Source organism: Perca fluviatilis, chromosome 18, assembly GCF_010015445.1.
Source record: "Perca fluviatilis chromosome 18, GENO_Pfluv_1.0, whole genome shotgun sequence".
NCBI classification, from domain to species: Eukaryota; Metazoa; Chordata; class Actinopteri; order Perciformes; family Percidae; genus Perca; species Perca fluviatilis.
Window position 1 is genome coordinate 9367201 of NC_053129.1, and position 19691 is coordinate 9386891.

The 19691-nt window shown below is 42.4% G+C and overlaps 1 protein-coding gene across 1 annotated transcript in view; it reads right to left on the reverse strand.

Moving 5' to 3' along the window:
* The window catches only part of LOC120547212 (kinesin-like protein KIF13B), a 72282-nt gene that overhangs the window by 36717 nt on the left and 15874 nt on the right, over positions 1 to 19691 (reverse strand). The window contains 13 exon segments of the mRNA XM_039782695.1: positions 390 to 552; positions 1301 to 1520; positions 7079 to 7269; positions 7466 to 7552; positions 8438 to 8568; positions 9939 to 10073; positions 11443 to 11553; positions 11651 to 11863; positions 12427 to 12538; positions 14849 to 14961; positions 17673 to 17807; positions 17948 to 18035; positions 19136 to 19316. Of these exon segments, the coding sequence (XP_039638629.1) occupies positions 390 to 552; positions 1301 to 1520; positions 7079 to 7269; positions 7466 to 7552; positions 8438 to 8568; positions 9939 to 10073; positions 11443 to 11553; positions 11651 to 11863; positions 12427 to 12538; positions 14849 to 14961; positions 17673 to 17807; positions 17948 to 18035; positions 19136 to 19316 (1880 nt within the window).

Below are 19691 nucleotides of genomic sequence, written 5' to 3' on the forward strand. Positions count from 1 at the left end.
TTTGGGCCTTGTGATATGAAGTTTTAAAAGCCGAAGCTTGTAATGAATCGCACAGCAGCTGCCGTTGCGGTCGACATGTCTGTCATCTCCCACGTGTGGCCGCGCACAGCAGGTACGTTATGTATCACGTGTTACGCAGGGAGGGGAATAACATTGGGCTCATCAGACGTTTTCTAAAAACACCTTTTTTTTACGAGTCTGGCATCTCGAGTCCGAGTCGAGTCTGAGGTCACTGTGTGTGCGACTCCAGTCCAAGTCTCAGACTCGAGTCCCCATCTCTGCCTGAAGTAGCAAGTCAACCAAAGCGAGCGGTTGGTACTTTTGACATCTTGTTCCTTCCTTGGCCGCTGATGTCGATTACGTTTAGGATTCTGTAACACCCTCACTACCTTCCTGTTGGCATCCAGGTTGGCAGCAGGTATCTGCAGAGTGACCAGGTACTCCGTCCTCTTGCTGAGCTCCTCGGCGATGAAGCCGGCCTCCTGCGCCAGCAGGTTGGCCCGGACTATCTGCTCCCTCAGGCGCCGCAGGCTGCGAGTCATCATCGCTTCTCTGAGCCACAAACACAAAGTTTGAATGAATGAATGCTTTATTTTGAACGTGTAAAAAATAAAACAAATAAAAAATACAATAAAAGCTAAAAGAACAAAAACACAATATTAACTTAACATGTCCGAAAAGGAGTAGGAAGCAGCAAAAGCTTATTTAAGCCTACACCTTTTCCAGTACTATATAATAATAATAATAATAATCATCGTGAATGGCTTTATATTTATATCATATCCTATCTTTAACACATTAATGTAAATAAACAAATCAATAAGTAATGTGTGAGAACACCTGGTCAAAAAGTTTTACAAAGCAGCTATGAAATCTGACTTAGGGCGTTTTTTACACTTGGTCTGTTTCAGCACCTCCAAAAAAACTCAAACCTATTAGTCAGCATTTTCTGCGCATATGTGAACGCTCCAAAGAGACTCAGACCCCTCTGAGTACGGTTGGCTTCAAATCCGCGTTGCGGTTCTTTTCACCTGTGCATTGTGAACACAACACGCTTCAGGTTCGCTTTGCCTTTTTGATCTGTAAATATTGTAGCCCTGAGGCCTGAGCTGAAGTGGACCAGAAAGAAAACTGAGTCCTCTTTCAAGTAAACTGACAATGTCAACGCAAAAAAGAACTGAGTCCCTTTTCTGTCGGTCCACGTTTTGGTCAGCTTTAAGAGGACTGAGTTTGGTTCGTTCAAAGAGGACTGTATGTGAAAACGCCCTTAACTGGCAGTTAACTCCCTGTTGCATCTCACCTGTCCTCGCTCCAGCGGCGCATGCGCTTGGTGGAGCTGGGTGATGTCACAGCAGCAGCAGTGCCCGCTGGGTCCAGGCCGCGTGAGGGTTTCTCAGGAGTAAGCCTCTGGCGGAGCTGCCGCAGCTCCTGTTCGTACATCTGCCTCTGGCGCTCCAGGGCACAGCGCTTCTCCTCCTCGTGCTGCCTCTCCAGGGTCTGTAACACCGCCTGCAAAGGGTCTGAGGAGGAGCCAGAGGATGGAGAGAGGAGGAAGAGGTGTTATTATGGAATCCACTGCAGTTCTAGGCAAGAACCGCCCTTCAGTAGCCAGGGTTTAAAGGTCCTATGACATGCTGCTTTTTGGATGCTTTTATATAGACCTTAGTGGTTCCCTAATACTGTATCTGAAGTCTCTTTTATATAGACCTTAGTGGTTCCCTAATACTGTATCTGAAGTCTCTTTTATATAGACCTTAGTGGTCCCCTAATACTGTATCTGAAGTCTCTTTTATATAGACCTTAGTGGTCCCCTAATACTGTATCTGAAGTCTCTTTTATATAGACTTTAGTGGTCCCCTAATACTGTATCTGAAGTCTCTTTTATATAGACCTTAGTGGTCCCCTAATACTGTATCTGAAGTCTCTTTTATATAGACCTTAGTGGTCCCCTAATACTGTATCTGAAGTCTCTTTTATATAGACCTTAGTGGTCCCCTAATACTGTATCTGAAGTCTCTTTTATATAGACTTTAGTGGTCCCCTAATACTGTATCTGAAGTCTCTTTTATATAGACCTTAGTGGTCCCCTAATACTGTATCTGAAGTCTCTTTTATATAGACCTTAGTGGTCCCCTAATACTGTATCTGAAGTCTCTTTCCTGAAATTCAGCCTTGGTGCAGAATTACAGCCACTAGAGCCAGTCCCACAATGAGCTTTCCTTAGGATGTGGCATTTCTGTGTCTGTAGCTTTAAATGCTATTGAGGAGGAGATAGGGGGGGTGGCCTTGGGGTGTGGCCTTGACCAACTGCCATGCTTTGCTCGTTTGAAAGCCATGATGTCTCTTTCTCATGGGTGGGCCAAATTCTCTGGGTGTGGGCAAAGCAGAGAAAGGGGAGGTAACCTTGCTCCTTATGACCTCATAAGGAGAAGATTCCAGATCGGCCCATCTGAGCTTTCATTTTCTCAAAGGCAGAGCAGGATACCCAGGGCTCAGTTTACACCTATCACCATTTCTAGCCACTGGGGGACCATAGGCAGGCTGGGGGAACTCATATTAATGTTAAAAAACCTCATAACGTGAAATTTTCATGCCATGGGACCTTTAACTTTTTATTTTCACTTTTCACAAAAAAATGTCTATCTGCCCTAAGTAAATTTTTACCAGCCCCTTTACAAAAAAAAAATTGTCAAGGACAAAAGTTTGGAAAAAAAATGACGTTGGGGGAAAAAAACTTAAAACTTCGAAAAATAAAACGTCAAAGAAGCGTAACACAAACGTTAACATCGAAAATACAGTGAAACATTTAATGCATCAAAAGTGCAAAAAAAATATCGAAAAAAAACCACCAAAAGCATCAAGCGGCAACTCAATTCTTGATTGGCCAACGGCAAATTCCAATCAAATCATCAACAAGCCTTCTCTGACGGGGCATAACAACGATAACGTCATATATGATACGATAGTGCCCAAACGGACAAGTGGGTTTTTATATTTCCAGTACTTGCCCGACGTGGCGTTTTACAACCCTTACTGTTAAACACGGAACAGCATTCGCGTCCTACGATTGGCCAGGCGCCCATGGTCGCGCAAGGTAACAGAACCCGATTTGTTCAGGTCCTATCCCCTGACCAATCAGCTATCCTAACCTCAACTATTATTAATGTGACTACTATCGCCACTGTTCATCACACCCCCAACCGGCTCGTCAGACACCGCCTACCAAGAGCCTGGGTCTGTCCGAGGTTTCTTCCCAAGAGGGAGTTTTTCCTCGCCACTGTCGCACTGCTTGCTCTTGAGGGAATTACTGGAATTGTTGGAATTGTTGGGGCTTTGTAAATTATAGAGTGTGGTCTAGACCTACTCTATCTGTAAAGTGTCTCGAGATAACTTATGTTATGATTTGATACTATAAATAAAATTGAATTGAATTGAATTGAACTACGCGGGGTCAATGCCTAACCTCAACCAATCAGACTGCTTTGTAGGGCGGGACTTGCCTAGAACCGCAGTGGGATCCATAATAACTCAAAGGAGAGAGAGAAGTTAGTGTGAAGAAGTTTCTAATGTACTATTCTGTCCTATCAAATTAAATAGAACATCTAGAGCACACGTGTCAAACTCAAGGCCCGCGGGCCGAACCCTGCCCATCGCAAATTTTGATCCGGCCCGCCTATCAATTTTCACAGTACATTTTGGTGAGCCTGATTGTGCGCCAAACCAAAAAGACTTTTTTTATTTTCAAACTGCAATTACTCAAAGCCGAATGGCTAAGGAACTTTGTTGCTGACTTTATTAGGGCTTTATGTCGACCAAACTGTAAGTGAGAAAGCTATATGAGACATGCAATAAAAACAGTCAAAGATATCTGACTTTTTCAAAATAAAAGCATGTCAAACTAGACATGTCTGGCCCTGGGTGGGATTCTCATTTTCCAGTGTGGCCCTTAGTGAAGTTGAGTTTGACATGTCCATCCTAAAGTGAAAAAATCTGTCATTGTTTAGTCAACCCCAAATAAGCTGGCACTGCCTCACAGGACTGCGCTCATCGTTTGTCCAAAATCCAATATTTACCTCATTATCTCTATTTTGGCAAGCAGAGTTTTCTTTCAGAGCACCGCAGGCTTTACACAATCAGAACATTGTGGAAAATGTAGATTAAAGGGGTAAATATTGAACTTTTGGAACCTCAGTGGAATCATTTGAGGTCTAAATATTTGGATTACACGGCACACAAGCGGTTTGGAGTAACTGGGTGGACATCCTGTGCTTTTGATAAAGCTTTAAAAAACGGGACTGGTTAACTTAAACAGTAAGCTATTCTCTCTTATTCTTGAAAGAAAATGACCAAATCCTGTTAACAAGTATTGTGTGTGTTTCCAAAGCCTAATATATCGTATTCCACTGTGCCATTGAGCTCCAGTGTTGTCCAAAAACTATTAAAAGCGCACCAATGAGCCATGGCTGTAGAGTCTTAGTCTTGTTAAAAAAATTATATCTTTTGTGACCCATTTAAAAAAAAAGTATTTCGTCCTTGACCGCCAGTGCTAAACACTGAATATCTTCTGTCTCGCACATTCCAAATTTTACCGTTAAAATGAATTGTCTCCGAAATAATTGCAATTAACAATATAATTGTCTCTTTCAGTCAAACTGAAAAGTATTTATTTGTGTATTACTTTTTCAAACAACTTAAAGTTTTGAATGAATCCCAGGATACATATTTTGGTTATATCACTGTCGTGTGACCCAGATAATGTAAAAACACAGGTACACAGCCTGTGCCTCTTTATTATATTATTATATCATTTCAATATTATATAAAACGTTGTATTTTTTCTTAAATTAACATAAAATTGGTCGCCTGGGTAGCTCACCTGGTAGAGCACACGCCCATATGCAGAGGCGCAGTCCTTGCCGCAGCGGCTGCGGGTTCGGTTCCGACCTGCGGCCCTTTGCTGCATGTCGTCGCCCTTCTCTCTACCCTTTCAAGACTAAGCTGTCCTATCAACAATAAAGGCCTAAAAATTCCAAAATAAAACATAAAATTGACAGTAGAACGCATCCTCATCAATAAAACAAAGCACCAATAATCACTTTGGCACATCTAAACACCTAAACAAAATCAAACCCCTTAGGACCGTAGCTAACGTTTTCAACTAACTGCGGTTGAACAAAGAAACGGCGATTACATAAAAAAAATTGCAACTAGACAATTATTTCATAATTGTCACAGGCCTAGTTATATACTATTGCTCGTAGCTCGGAGCTTTTATCCCTGTGATCTCATCGGTCAACTTCAATCAATCAATTCATTCATCAATCGGTAAGAACGACAAAAGGGATACTTTGCCGATATTCAACCAACTTAAAAACAAAAAAAATGAGGCAGTATGTGTAAATGAACTGTGATAAACTTCCCTCTATCTTACCAGATGCCCTGAGCTCCCTACTCACAGGCCAGAGCTACAGGTTGGACTTCCACATACGGACACAAAGAGTATAGCATAGGAGTTTAAAATGGTACAAAGGACAAGTTTACAGGTGCCTGGGTGGACCATCCAACCAAAGTAGATTTAAAGAGCCCCTAATATGTTATTTTGGATTTTTCCTGTCTTTAGTGTGTTATATAGTTTTTGTGTGTATGTAATAGATGTATAGTACAACAAAACGCCTCACCCACATTCCTGTTTGAAATTCCTCAATTAGTGATGTCATTGCTTGAGAAAGCCAGCCCAGTTTTTTTTTTAAAGTGCTGCCCATTGGTGCCGCCTGAGCAAGCACAGCCCGCCCAGAGACGTCACTTGGTTGAATTTGGTTGACCAGTCACAACAGAGTGGGCCAGCTGACCAATCGGAGCAGACGGAAGGCGGGGCCAGGAGCTCAGACAGAGTAGGCTCGTTGGAGATGAGCCAGGCCTGCGCAGGATCGATCACCGGCGATCGCCGCCCAATGCACGCCGGTTGGATTTGTGTCCGAACTTGATCCCGACTTGCTCTGACGTCACGCACACGTGGGCAACGGTAACCTCACGAGATCAAGGCGCCCGTGGGTTTCTTTCCACCGACTGCAAGACCCGGGGCATTATAATCGACTCAACATGACTGACGTCTTACATGAACTTTTTATTGTTTTTGAATTGGAGGGATTTTAACAGCTATTTGTCTGATTTGAAGGCTTGTTCTGGACAGAACACATGTTGTGGTTGATGGTGACGTTTAGAAGTCAGCGAGACTAAATCCGTTCAGACTACGGATCATCTACAGCCTGTTGGTTATTAACATCAGCAACAGATCGCATGTAGAGCATTTTGGCAGCTACTCTATCATAATAAAAACAACTGGAGACAAGTGTACAAGCTGATATATGATAACATTTTATGAAATCGGAATCAGACCTAACAGGATGTGAGTGTTTGTGTGACTTCCTGTTCAGCCTGAAGGCAGCTGGAAGCGGCTGTAAAATGTCCGACTTGACCGCGGCTTTTTGTCACCGCCGCCCACTGCCGCCACCGCCGCCTGCTCTCGTCCACTTTACAGGCGAGGCGCAGCTCTTCTTTAAAATCTCTCTCTTTAAATTGGAAATGTCTCTATATGTGCACATGTCCATATCTTTCAGATCTGATTTAAGGTGTTATGACACAATAACTGTGTAAAAACGTTGAGTAATGCACCGTCACTTTATTTACCACAACTGGCGGCCTGAAAACATGCTCAAAGGAAGGGCCTTTTCTGAAACACATCCGCATCTAATTTACTGTGCCATGTTAAATAAACATTCTTCATCGTTCATTCAACTGGTTTTGTCTCTCTTTATCGTACTTTATCATCTTTATTCAGCTATTTCAAATATTTTTTCTTGTTGTAGGCTATACTTTTGGACCTCGCACTTTGCATATGCCTTTTTGTTACGCTCCCTCTGCCACTGATGACTGGCAGTATGAATGTGTACATATGTTTCGGCTGACTGTAGAAACTGAACTGCCCTTCGGGGACGAATAAATCTATCCGTATCTGTGACTGTGTCTCTCTTAAGGAAGCGCGCCTATGTCACTGCTTGACACTTTCAGTCGGACTCACCGTTGTTGCCCATGCCTTTCATCATGACTTCGGCCTGAGCAAACTCGTAGCCGAAGCTCAGCTCGCTCGACACGTCGCTGGACGCGTCAAAGTCCACCTCCAGCCGCTCTGTGCTCAAACACGTCTTCATCGCGGCGCCGCTCTCCTCGTCCTCAGCTCCCGCGCGGACCATATGCCTCGGCAGATTGATCCTGTGTGTGTGTGTGTGTGTATGTGTGTGCATGAGTGGGTGGTGGTTGTGTGCAACAGGAAGAGGAAGTGTGTTGTAGCGAATATGGGAAGAGACACAATGAAGAGTTTGTGATCACATGTAAATAAATGCCGCTGCAGCGTGTCAGTGCTAGAATGATACAGAAGTCAACGCTCGCTCTGCAGGGGGAAACAGACCTGAAGAAGTGGTTGTTTCCCCACAGGATTCTGTCACCGTGGTGAAGCTGCACTGGACTGGTGACGGCAGCACCATTCAAACATGTTCTAGTGGGTGAAAGACAAAAAAAAAAAATAGATTGATACAACACGATATTAACAAATACAAATCATGGATTGTTCTCACAGGTAACTTAAAACTGTCATGACTCATTGAATCACTATTAAAGGTGCTCTAAGCGATTTTAGGCTACAACATTTTTTGTCACATACAGCAAACATCTCCCCCCTATCCGCTAGCTGCCTGTCCCCTGAACACACTGTAAAAAAAAAAACGCGCTCTCTGTAGACAGCCCAGGCTCCACAAACGGCAACAAAAACAAACTGGGCCAACCTGCACCACCAAACATAACAAACAGAGTTCCAGCCAATAACCGACAAGAAGGATTTGGGGGTGGGGGTTGGGGGGGTTAGTGCGCGGAAGGGAGGGGGAGGGGACGGGATGAGGAGGAGGGAGGGGCGAGCGAGCCTCCGTTTTGACAACACTTCGAACGTCAACAAGAAGTGACGCCACCCAACATCGCTTAGAGCACCTTTAATACAATTTATTTATATAATGATATTAATTTCTCATCCAACACATCGTAGGGGAATAGTTTGAGAATATCCAAAGTATTTAAGGATATTTTGATTATAGAAATTGGATTTTTAGGGTAAGTAAATTGAGGGAGATGCAAAATACAAAGTGATCATTTTTATGTAAGCAGAGTTTCCAGGTGTATCCGATTTCTGTTCTAAAAACCAGAACTGGCTTGTGTATTGTGTTCTGAGCAAAAACTATTTCTCAGTGCTGATGGAACATCCAGCAGTGGATAATATCGGTTCAAAATGTATGAGAAAGCAAAGTCAGCGGTGTACGGAGGGAGTGAAGTCCCAGCGATCAATCAAACACGGCTTGCAGTGTTGTCGATTCGGGCTGAGTAGCCGACGTACCGAGCGTTGCGGTGAGGACTGAGCACCACGCCGCTGTCCTCGGTGATGTCGATGACGCAGTGCTCCGCTTGGATGGCCATCCCGCACAGCTGGATGTCCTGCGAGTTGGCCGAGCCCACACGCGTGTGCTCCTGGACACGGGACACAGAGGAGACATTAGAGGTGAAAAAATAAAAAAATAAAAATACCGATTCATCTATGTATCGGATTTTTGGCGAAGACTTTTATAATCGATTTCTTTCCCCAGAATCAATATTGTTAAAATATTCGTTAAAATAATATACACAGCAAAACAGAGCGAAAGCAGAAAATCCATGTTTTTTACTTCTTTACAAATGAAATAAATGTCAGAATGACTGACTGACATGTGATCTGCATTCTCTTTTAGAAAACAATTCGTTTTTAGAAATGTCTCATGATATATTGCCTCTAGAAGTGTACTATTCAACTTTTGCTTTTGTTAAAGAAGGGGAAAGAAAATACTCAATACTATCAAATCGCAAGACTTCTAGAATCACAATAAATGAAAAATGCAATACATATCAAATCAGCACCCCGTGTATCATCATGAAAGAATCAAATCGAGACCAAAGCATATCGTCCCAGCCCTAGTAGCCATGGCCACAAAATGCATTGTTGCAGAACATGTGTGCATGCATGTGTCTGTGTGCCCATGTGTGTGTCTGTGTCAGTCAGCCTCTACATGTACAGTACACAGTAGAGATGCACCGATTACAACTTTCTAGGCTGATTCCCATTTCCGATTTTCATTGAGTTAGGCCAGCCGATACCGATTTTAGCCGATTCCGATTTCATTTTTTCTAACCACTTCACAGCACACGCAAATATTTAATTTCTATCTTTCCTTTAATAGAACATTTTGCACAGAACATAGAACATTTTTTGAACAGATAATGGATCACTATAAAATAGAACTATATACATTACTCCTGGTTTGGGAAATTCACACACATCTTAAGTGCAATGTTAGAACCATTTCCTTCTTTTCACATCCAATATCCAACAAAAAAAATGTGATTTGGGTTTTTGGTGTCGTCCCTCCACGCCCTACTTTTTCCTTGCAGGTGTTGCATATTGCAAACTTGTTATCTTCTGCACACGCGCTGAAAAGATTCCAAACAGCTGACATGTTGCAGGTTAATTCACGAGGTTCCCTACATGTGCGAGAATAGCGCGGACACTAGCTTCACACCGCACACTAGCGCCACACACGGCGGAGAAGTTGAGAGAAAGGAAAAAGAGACCGTGCTGTGGCGTCCGTGTGTGCGTGCGTCCTTGAGAACTGTAACTCGTATGACTTATGTTGTCAGTTAATCGTAGCGTTGACCAGCGTGAAATCGGCATATGTCAGACTGACCTGTCGGTTGGCGGTCGTGGACGAGCACATGAAAACCGGCCAGTCTATCGGTGCATCTCTAGTACCCAGCTCTGGACTGTGTCTGTGTGTGTGTGTGTGTGTGTGTGTGTGTGTGTCCAGTACCTTCAGGTAGTAGACCAGCAGCTCGTTGAGGGCAGGGTCAGCGTTTAGGTTGACCAGGAAACACTTGTCATCCACCACTCGGATTCCAGAAGACTGCAGGGAAATGCCCAGACTCTCCAGCTGCCTCTGACGCTCCTATACAGAAAAAATAAAATAAAAAAAATACACATTTGATGCACTAATTGATTAGTTGATTATTCTATTCTTCAGCTGCTTGATGAAAGGAATGCAAGATTGAAAAAGAGAAGGAACTGAGATGAAAATAACCTCCCCACTGAACACAACTTAGTGAATAAATTGAGTTAAAGTTGAATTAAGTCACGCCGAATGAACAGGAAAAAAAAAAATCCATTGGCAATGACTCACTTTTTAATTTTATCTCCTCAGTTTGATTAAATGTGTCTGTTGCACTCGTCTGAGTGCAAGAAATCGACAGAAATGTTAATTAAGTCCTGTTTAAGCATAACAAGAATGAGATTAACTTTTTTATTATTGATCTCTACAAGGGGAAACTAATTGTGTGTGTGTGTGTGTGTGTGTGTGTGTGTGTGTGTGTGTGTGTGTGTGTGTGTTACCTGCGCAATAGCCTCTAACCAAGACGGCTTTTGATCGTTTTATTTTGTTTCTGTTTAACTTTGAACGACGTGTGTTTTACGATGATAAAATGACTGTTTATTTAAATGGAGTCTGGTGGGTTTGGCGATGGTGATTTCGGGGCTGTTTCACGTTGAAAAAAAGGACAAAAAGGTCTCTCTCTGTAGGGATCCTTTCCATAATGTTTTCAGACACTTAGAATAATAATCTGAGTCTGTCAGTGGCAAAACGAACACTTCTAGTGGACGGAAATTGAAGGTGCACATTTGCCCATTAACGTTATATTGTAGCTTGCAGTCTTGCTTAATATTGGACCAACTTCAAAGATTGTGGTTTCCATCGGTAACTTAAATAGGGTCCAGGTTAGAGCTGGGCAATATATAGATATTATATGGATATCGTGACATGAGACTAGATATCGTCTTAGATTTTGGATATCATAATACCGTAATATGGCCTAAGTGTTGTCTTTTCCTGGTTTAGTGATGTGCTTTTCTGAACTTACCACTGTTCTTGCTGTTCTATTATTTGCCTATACCCACTTAGTCATTATATCCACATTACTGATGATTATTTATCAAAAATCTCATTGTGGAAATATTTTGTGAAAGCACCAGTAGTCAACACTGCAATATCGTTGCAGTATCGATATCGAGGTATTTGGTCAGAAATTTCTCCATATCGCCCAGCCCTAGTCCAGGTTGAAAAATAAACAAAGTTACCCTTTAAGAGATCTTTTGCATTCATTGGGCAAGTGCTGGCTAAATAGTAAAACACTTCATAATAGTGAATTTAAGGTCACTATTAAAATAAATTGCCCTTATTTTTGAAGTACAAACATTGTTGTCAATAGCTGATGCTGAGTGAGTGAGTGTGTGTGTGAGTGTGAGTGTGTGTGCGTGTGTGTTACCTGCGCAATAGCCTCAGTCTTCTGGAGTTTGTCCTCCCAGGTGACGGTCATTTCTTGGATAAGTTTCTCAGACTCCTCCAGCCTGTCCTTCAGCTCGGGGGCCTTCATAGACTGAGAGTCAGACAGAAGATGCGTTAACACTCTCCACAAGTTACTGGGCTATTTATTCAATAATCGCAACGCGTGTGCCGGCGACAGTGATGTGAACCTCGGCCTCGGTGAGCTGCTCCTTCAGTTTCTCCACCTCCTCGCGGAGCTGTCGGATGATGCGGGCGTTGGGGTCCTCGTTGACCACGGCGTGGTTGACGATGCTCTTGGCCCTGTCGGCGTAGCGCAGGGTGGACAGCGTCTCGTCGTAGTTGTCCGCGGCCGGGCTGATGGTGGCGACCATGGCTGTGCGGCTGTTCCCTCCCAGGCTGTCCTGCAGGTAAAAACAATGCCAAACCTTAAAAAGTCCCTTAAAAAAAAAAAAAAAAAAAAAAAAAAAGAAAATCGCTAACCAAAATTAAGGAAATCCACTGCTTTGATTAGAGAAATAATTAAAAACTAAATGCGCGAAAAGCGTGTGATTTATGAGCAATGCTGTGTTTGTGGGGGGAGCAGGTTTTACGCAAGTTTTAGAAAGCTACTTTGAACACAATTACAGATCTACAAGGAGCCATATTAAAGTCAAATTCAAAAACCGCTGGCAAAATGAATCTTTTTCAAACGCATCAAAGCTAATGAAAATAACCAGGAGAGTCATAATGGGGAAACTTAATGGGCAAATTAACAGAAAGCACACCGGAAAAATGAATTACTCAGAGACTTGAAAGTCCAGTTTCTTTAGATATCAAAAATGCATATTGTAATAGCACCCTGTTGTGGATAAAGGTGGGTATGAAATGCAAAAGGAACTGAAAGTGAAGATACACATACATCGCCCCTGTTTGTCTGTCGTGGAAGCTGTGTGAACGAGGCGTTTGTGTTATTTTCTGTGCGTACCTTGAGCAGCCAGGTCAGCACAGAGTCTCTGTAGGGAACAAACTTGGTCCTGTTCTTCCCTGCTCCCTGGTCAGCCAAGGCCGAGATAACTAAACCCAGAGTGCTGAGGGACCTGGAGGGAGAGACACAGAGAGAGGGGGGAGGGAGGGAATCAAGAGGAAAGACAAAGGGAGGGAAGTATTAATGGGACAGAATGCAGAGAAAAATCTTTTTTTTCTTCATTTATCTCCGTAAGTATCATCTCTGCCGCAATAATTACATTCCCCCCTACTAATTAATAATAACTACATTATAAGGGAATAAAGTAGACAGTAGGATAGACACAAATCAACAGTCAAACCTCTAATAGTGACTGGTGATTTGTGTCTATCCTATTGTCTACTTTATTCCCTTATAATGCCAATATTTAATGCTGTCTTTTTTTAAACCTCATCCTTGCACTGCTATATAGTTTTTATATTCCTAGGTCTACATTATTCTCTTATATTGTCCAATATTTAATGCTGGTCTCTAGACTTTATCCTTGCGCTATTGGACCTATTTGCACTACCACCATGACACACCCTCTCATAGAGCACCTTACCATGCAGACTGAATCACAGGGTCAGTCCCTGCCCTGTCACTGCAAGCGTCTCATGCTTATACATCCTTCAGTACATTCATGTGGATTTTTTATTTATCTTTTGTCTTTTGTCCGTATTATTCATGTGGATTTGTTATTTTACCTACCTACCTACCTACCTACCTACCTACCTACCTACCTACGGTTCACCAAACATGTACCTATACCATGCCGGTCATCCAAACACCAATACATCCATACACACATTTATATCTCATATATGATCTGCACATTTGTACATTTAATCTTCAATCACACCAACATTTAATATAACCGATGTATATATTGTCTGTGACTGTCTGTAACTATGTTTGTCTATGTATGTATATTGTTTACTCTATATGTCACCTTTTTGTTACACACTATCTTCACACAAAAAAAAATCTTGGCATGAAAAGGCTAAAAGATTTTAATCAAGCGGACAGGGGTGCTGTATAAATATGTGAAACACTCGTTATGCTGTAGTATGTGAGGGGAAATAGCTTCTGGTCTAGCAAAGAAAGATAAAGCCAATGAGATCAGCAAGGTTTCAAATACAAATATCAAAATCAAAAGTGAGTGTTGACAACAATAAAAACAGCTCAACCGCAGCCAGTAATCCCCTTTGAAGGAATACAGCTTAGGCATCTAACTTAGTTCTGGAAGAAGAATCTGGATCACTGAGGGTTACAAGTCTTTAGTACGGAGCCCCTAAAGGCACATGGCAATAAAAAATATTTGGTTGTGCACGAGATACTTTCTGGTGCGAACGAGAAACCAATCTGAGTAGCAGTCAGAATGGCTGCCGAGGAGGCGGTATTCATCTTCCTGAAAAAAAATAGGGTCATCAACAAACTTAAAGCTATAGCACATAGTTTCTGTCTCCCCCATGAGGAATTCTGAGTAATTCCGCGCAGTTACTAGTAGCTACGGATTAAAAAAACATGATTCTAACATGACTCTAATTATCTTCACTAGAGTTTCTGCACGGGAAAGTCGCCAGACGCCACAATCTTCTGAACATAGCCATACTGAGAAATCCAGAGAGAGTTGTGTGGAGCTGGTAGTCTTAATTAGCTTTGTAGCAACTCATTTGGCAACGGCTTGAATGTAACGGATGTTTATTAATATCAAAAAGTTACGCACTAAAGCTTTAATCCTCCTGTTGTCCTCGGGTCAAATTTGACCCATTTTCTAAAAGTTTCAATATGAGAAATTTGGGTTTCTATCAACCAAAAGGTCCGAAAGAAAATAACGCGGATGGTTCCATACAACGCCCTTCACAAGTAACATAAATGATCAGTTCACTACTTTCTTTGAATTTGGGTGTTTTATTCTATTTTATAGCATTTGAATTTGTTTTTGTAAAAGAACGTTGAAAAAAGTGATAAAAAATTACAGAAAAAAGCTTAAAAAACATTGGTAGGGAAAAAACAACAAAAACGTCAAAAAAAAGTGCAGAAGAAAAGTGACAAAAACATTGGGAAAAAGTGACAAAAACATTGGAAAAATGTTTTTTATTTGGACCGAGAAAAACTAAAAGTTGCATAGTGGGGTGGGGGGTGAGGGGGGACAACACGAGGGTTAAAGATGATCATGCAGCTGTTAACCGATTTCATGCTGTGAATGTGAAATATGAACTTTAGCCACATAACGTTAGCAGCACTTTGTTAGCATCAGTTTGCTAGCCTTAGATTGGTTTCTTGGGAGCATGAGATACTTTTGCATGTGCACCAGAAAGTATCTCGTGCGCACAAGAAAAAGAAAAAAAACGTAGGTCACGTCACCTTAGGTGTCCTCCGTAGTTTAGTGTTGACTCACTTATTGATGTTACTCCCTTCTTTCAGCCGCTCCCCCGCTGCTCCAGTCTTGGCTGCGCGCTCGCTGCCGGCCAGATCCACCAGACTCAGCTTGCTCACCTTCTCCCCGCTCGTCTGGAGCAGACACGCATGAGACACGTACACGATGGTCAACTTTATTTCTAAAATCCCTCCATCTTATTCAGTCAATGCGGAGCGAAACTTTTCTGAAGGCCAGTTGGAGATTTATACATGACCTTAAAACGGTCATTTCGGTATTTTTTTTAAAACCTGGACCCTATTTCCTCATGCATAGGTGTCTAACGAAATGGGAACAAAAAGTCTGTGACATTGGTCCAGTATTGAGCGAGAACCCTGTAGTTATTACAGTTACTATTTTAGATGTCCTATTGCCTGTACAGTCATATGTGTCCTTCTTTTATGTCCTAAGATGCTTCGTTGATCTAATGTTTACGTGTATATGTTGATTTTTCTGTCGATTTTAGAATGTTTTTTCTGTAACATGTTACATGATTGTAGCCCTATGCCCAAGACAAATTTCACCTCGGGGACAATAAAGTGTATTCTATTCTATTCTATTCTATTCTAACAGGCCATCAATATACGTCCACTTTTTGCCACCTACATGCTCAGATTATTATTCTAACCCCATTTTCCACTGGGCGCGTCTGCGCTGCGTTCCGGATGCGCCGCGAGCAATCGCGGCCATTCAAGTCAATGCCTGATATTCCACCACCCATGTCACGGCGCGTCCCAGAAGCGTGCGGCTCTCCGCTCCGCTAAAGATACGCGCCAGGTCTATTTTCACGCGAGCTGCGGGCCGTTCAGACAGCCAGGCAGGAAGTGAAACAGCGAAAGCATCCAGTCAATTTACCAAAAAAAAAAAAAACACCCCCCAATATCGTATATGTCTCCTACAACTCCTCCTCTAACACCGACGACGAGAGATTCCTCTCGGAGGTTGAAAGACATAATAGGACATCACAGATCCTTTTTATAAGGACAACTCCAGAATAGAGAAGGCATGGAGTTAAATTGCAGGAGTGCTTGGAGTGGAAGGTAGATACTAGCTTAATAAACACGTGATTTTTCTTTCAAGTACGTGTAGAGACAATAAAATCTGCCAGTCGGGCAGGCAAGACACTCCGCTTTCGAGATGCTCCGGGTGTGGTATGGCGTGTGGCGCAGCGGCGCAGTCGGAAACGCAGCGCAGACGCGCCCAGTGGAGAATAGGGGTTAGTGTTTGACAACATTATAGAAAGGATCTCTACAGAGATAGACCTTTTTGTTAAAGAGTAAAATCATTTTTATTTGATTTTTGTTTGGCTCCGAAATCGCCATCACCAAACTCACCAGAAACCATGTAAATACACAATATTTTTAGCGTGTATAGAGCCAGCCTATTTCCACATGTAAATGGGTAAATTAAGGGTTTATTTCAACCAAACCAGAGAGGTGATTGTTGGAACAGTGGAAAGACGAACCAAGACGGCTTTTGGTCGTTTTATTTTGTTTCTGTCTACTTTGAATGACCTTTTCTTTTTTTTCTTTTTTTACGATGTTAAAATTACTCTTAATTTAAATGGAGTCTGGTAGGTTTGGCGATAGCGATTTGGGACCTGTGTCATGTTAAACAAAAAGGATCTTACTCTTTAACAAAAAGGTCAATATATCTGAAGGGATCCTTTCCATAATGTTGACACTTCTCTGAGCCTGTCAGCGGCAAAAACAATCACTTTTACTGGACGTAAATTGAAGATGCGCATTTGCCCAATAACGTTACATTGTAGCTTGTTCTTGCTTAATACTGGACCAGTTTCAAAGATTGTTGTTCCCATCAGTAACTTAAAGGAACACGGCGACTTATTGGGACTTTAGCTTATTCACCGTATCCCCCAGAGTTAGATAAGTCCATACATACCCTTCTCATCTCCGTGCATGTTGTAACTCTGTCTGACGCACCCACGGCTGGCATAGCTTAGCACAGATCCTGGAGGTAACGGGTTCCAACTAGCCTACCGCTCCCAATAAGTGACAAAATAATGCCAAATTTTCCTATTTACATGTTGTGATTTGTATAGTCACAGGGTGTACAAATAACAAGGTCACATGAGACACAGCCGTCTTCTAACCGTATACATACTGGGAACTATATTCTCAGAAAGGCGAAGCACTGCTACTCTCTGCTCGGGGCTTCTCAGGTGCTACAAGCAAATCACTCCGCCCAAGTAGCAGAAGTATCAGTGCTTCGCCTTTCTGAGAATATAGTTCCCAGTATGTATACGGTTAGAAGACGGCTGTGTCTCATGTGACCTTGTTATTTGTACATGCTGTGACTATACAAATCATAACATGTAAATAGGAACATGTTGGCATTATTTTGTCACTTATTGAGAGCAGTAGGTTCCAACCTAGTTGGAGCCGGTTACCTCCAGGATCTGTGCTAGGCTAAGCTAGCCGTGGGGGCCGTCAGACAGAGTTAGAACACACACGGAGATGAGAAGGGTATGTATGGACATATCTCACTCTGGGGGATACGGTGAATAAGCTAAAGTCCCAATAAGTCGCCGTGTTCCTTTTAAATAGGGTCCAGGTTGAAAAAACTAAACAAAGTTACCCTTTAAGAGATTAATGGATCAGGATGTTTGCATTCATTGGGCATTGCTGTAAAGTCATGACTGAATAGTAAAACGCTACGTAAGAGTGAATTTAAGGTCAAGAAAGAGAATTGTTATGATCCTGTTGTCAATAGTTGATGCTGAGTGTGTGTGTGTGTGTGTGTGTGTGTGTGTGTGTGTGTGTGTGTGTGTGGGTGTGTGTCTTACCTTAGACAATAGGTCCATGAGTGTGTGTGTGAGGATGATGTTGAACACAGCGTGGGATCTGCTGCTCTCTTCATTCATATTTGTGGCCGCTACGGTGCGCGATTTATTGCCTTCCGACATCAGAGACTCTATGTCCTGTCAGAGACACCGGCGCCACAAACAAACACACGTCTGTAAACCATACTTTATCAAACATCTCGTTCCCCTTGGAAACACAGTGTCATGAAAGCAAGAAGAAAATCAGAGCAGAGATTTAGACAGAGTTCTTAAAGTACCTTGTAGCAGGACACAGCCAGGCGAGACAGGCCATCAACATAAGGCCCCAAAACTTTGTGCTCTCTCACTCTCAGCGCTTGGCGATTTCTACAGAGAAGAGACAGTTATCAACCCATGTCCTTCAGTCCTATTCTGTCTCACCCTATTGCAAAGATGATGAATGAGTATTGTGGTGCTGCAGAGACATCCCAGCCTTCCAATCATATCCCCCACACACTTAGAAATCTTTGTTTGGTACAGATCCTCGCAAAAAAAAATAAAAATCATTTACATTCTTTTATTGTAATGTCTTGGGAAATGGAAATAATGATTACAAAATTACCATTCCCTCCAATATCGTGAATCACATCGCAATCTCAATTAAAAAGAATCGCAACTAGATATTTTCCTCATATCGTGCAGCCCTAAATTGGATGTTACATGACGAGGCATGTTTCCATACTCAATGCTTTAGAGGCAATTTGGTCGGTACCTAAAAAGTATTGAATTCGGTAACCAGCCCTACTGAAATATGACTGCAAAAGTACAGCTTAGAATCCCAAATATACTGAGAGTGTCTTAAATAACGCAGGGCCAGGGATTTTCCTGCATAGAGGAAGTTTTGGCACCCCCAAACACGTTTTAGCCGGCCCCAAAGGAAAATCCCCAGCACCAAAATGACAAGAATTGAGAATTAAAATAGAATAATAAAAAATCTTAAGTTTTATTTCCAGAGTCGGGCTGTGTCACACTCTTCTGGGGATTTATTTAAATATTAATATATATTTTTTAACCAGTTTTGTTAATTGGGGTTTTATTTAATCAATTCAATTCAATTCCATTTTATTTATAGTATTAAATCATAACAGATTTAGGTCTAGACCACACTCTATAATTTACAAAGCCCCAACAATTCTAATAATTCCCCCAAGAGCAAGCAATGCGACAGCGGCGAGGAAAAACTCCCAATTAGGAAGAAACCTGGGACAGACCGAGGCTCTTGGTAGTCTGACGGTGCCGGTAATCAAGCATAATATTCATTCTTTTTTTTTTTTATCAAATTGTCAGATATAACAGGAAAATGCATAGATTTCTGTCATATAAGGTAACACAGACTCATTGCCTTTACTGTACACGGACTGATCATGCTTACTGCTATAATGCATAGCCCCCACACACACACCCCAACAAGACCAAACCCTCCTCACCCTTTGGGGTCGAGCAGGTCTCGGACCTTCTCGTTGTAGATCTCCATGTAGGAGACCTCCACGGTGAAGCTCTCTCCCTCCCGAGCCTCCCTCACAGTCCGGCCGAACAGGGAGCTGCAGAGCCGCGGGATCAGACCGGGCTGCTCCGCTGAGCCCATCATGGTGTACGACTTCCCAGAGCCTGCAGACACACAGCTAGAGTTCACAGATACCCAAAGAGCAAGCAGAACAAGAACCAAGAAATCGATACGCTTTTGTCCCGATTCGATTCTTTCACGATTCGTGTACATATACAAGCTAACTCAAAACCTTTTCATTTTCTCATTTATTTATGTAATTACAGTGTGTGTGTGTGTGTGTGTGTGTGTGTGCGTGCAAAGGGCGTAACTTTGGGTTCAACAGTGGGGGGGGGGTTAAGATCTCTTAAGATTATTTTTTGGGGCTTTTCCCTTTATTATAGTGACGGTGGATAGACACGAAAGGGGGAGAGAGATGGGGGACGGCCCGCAGCAATGGGCCGCAGGTCGGATTTGAACCCGGGGCGAACGCTCTTACT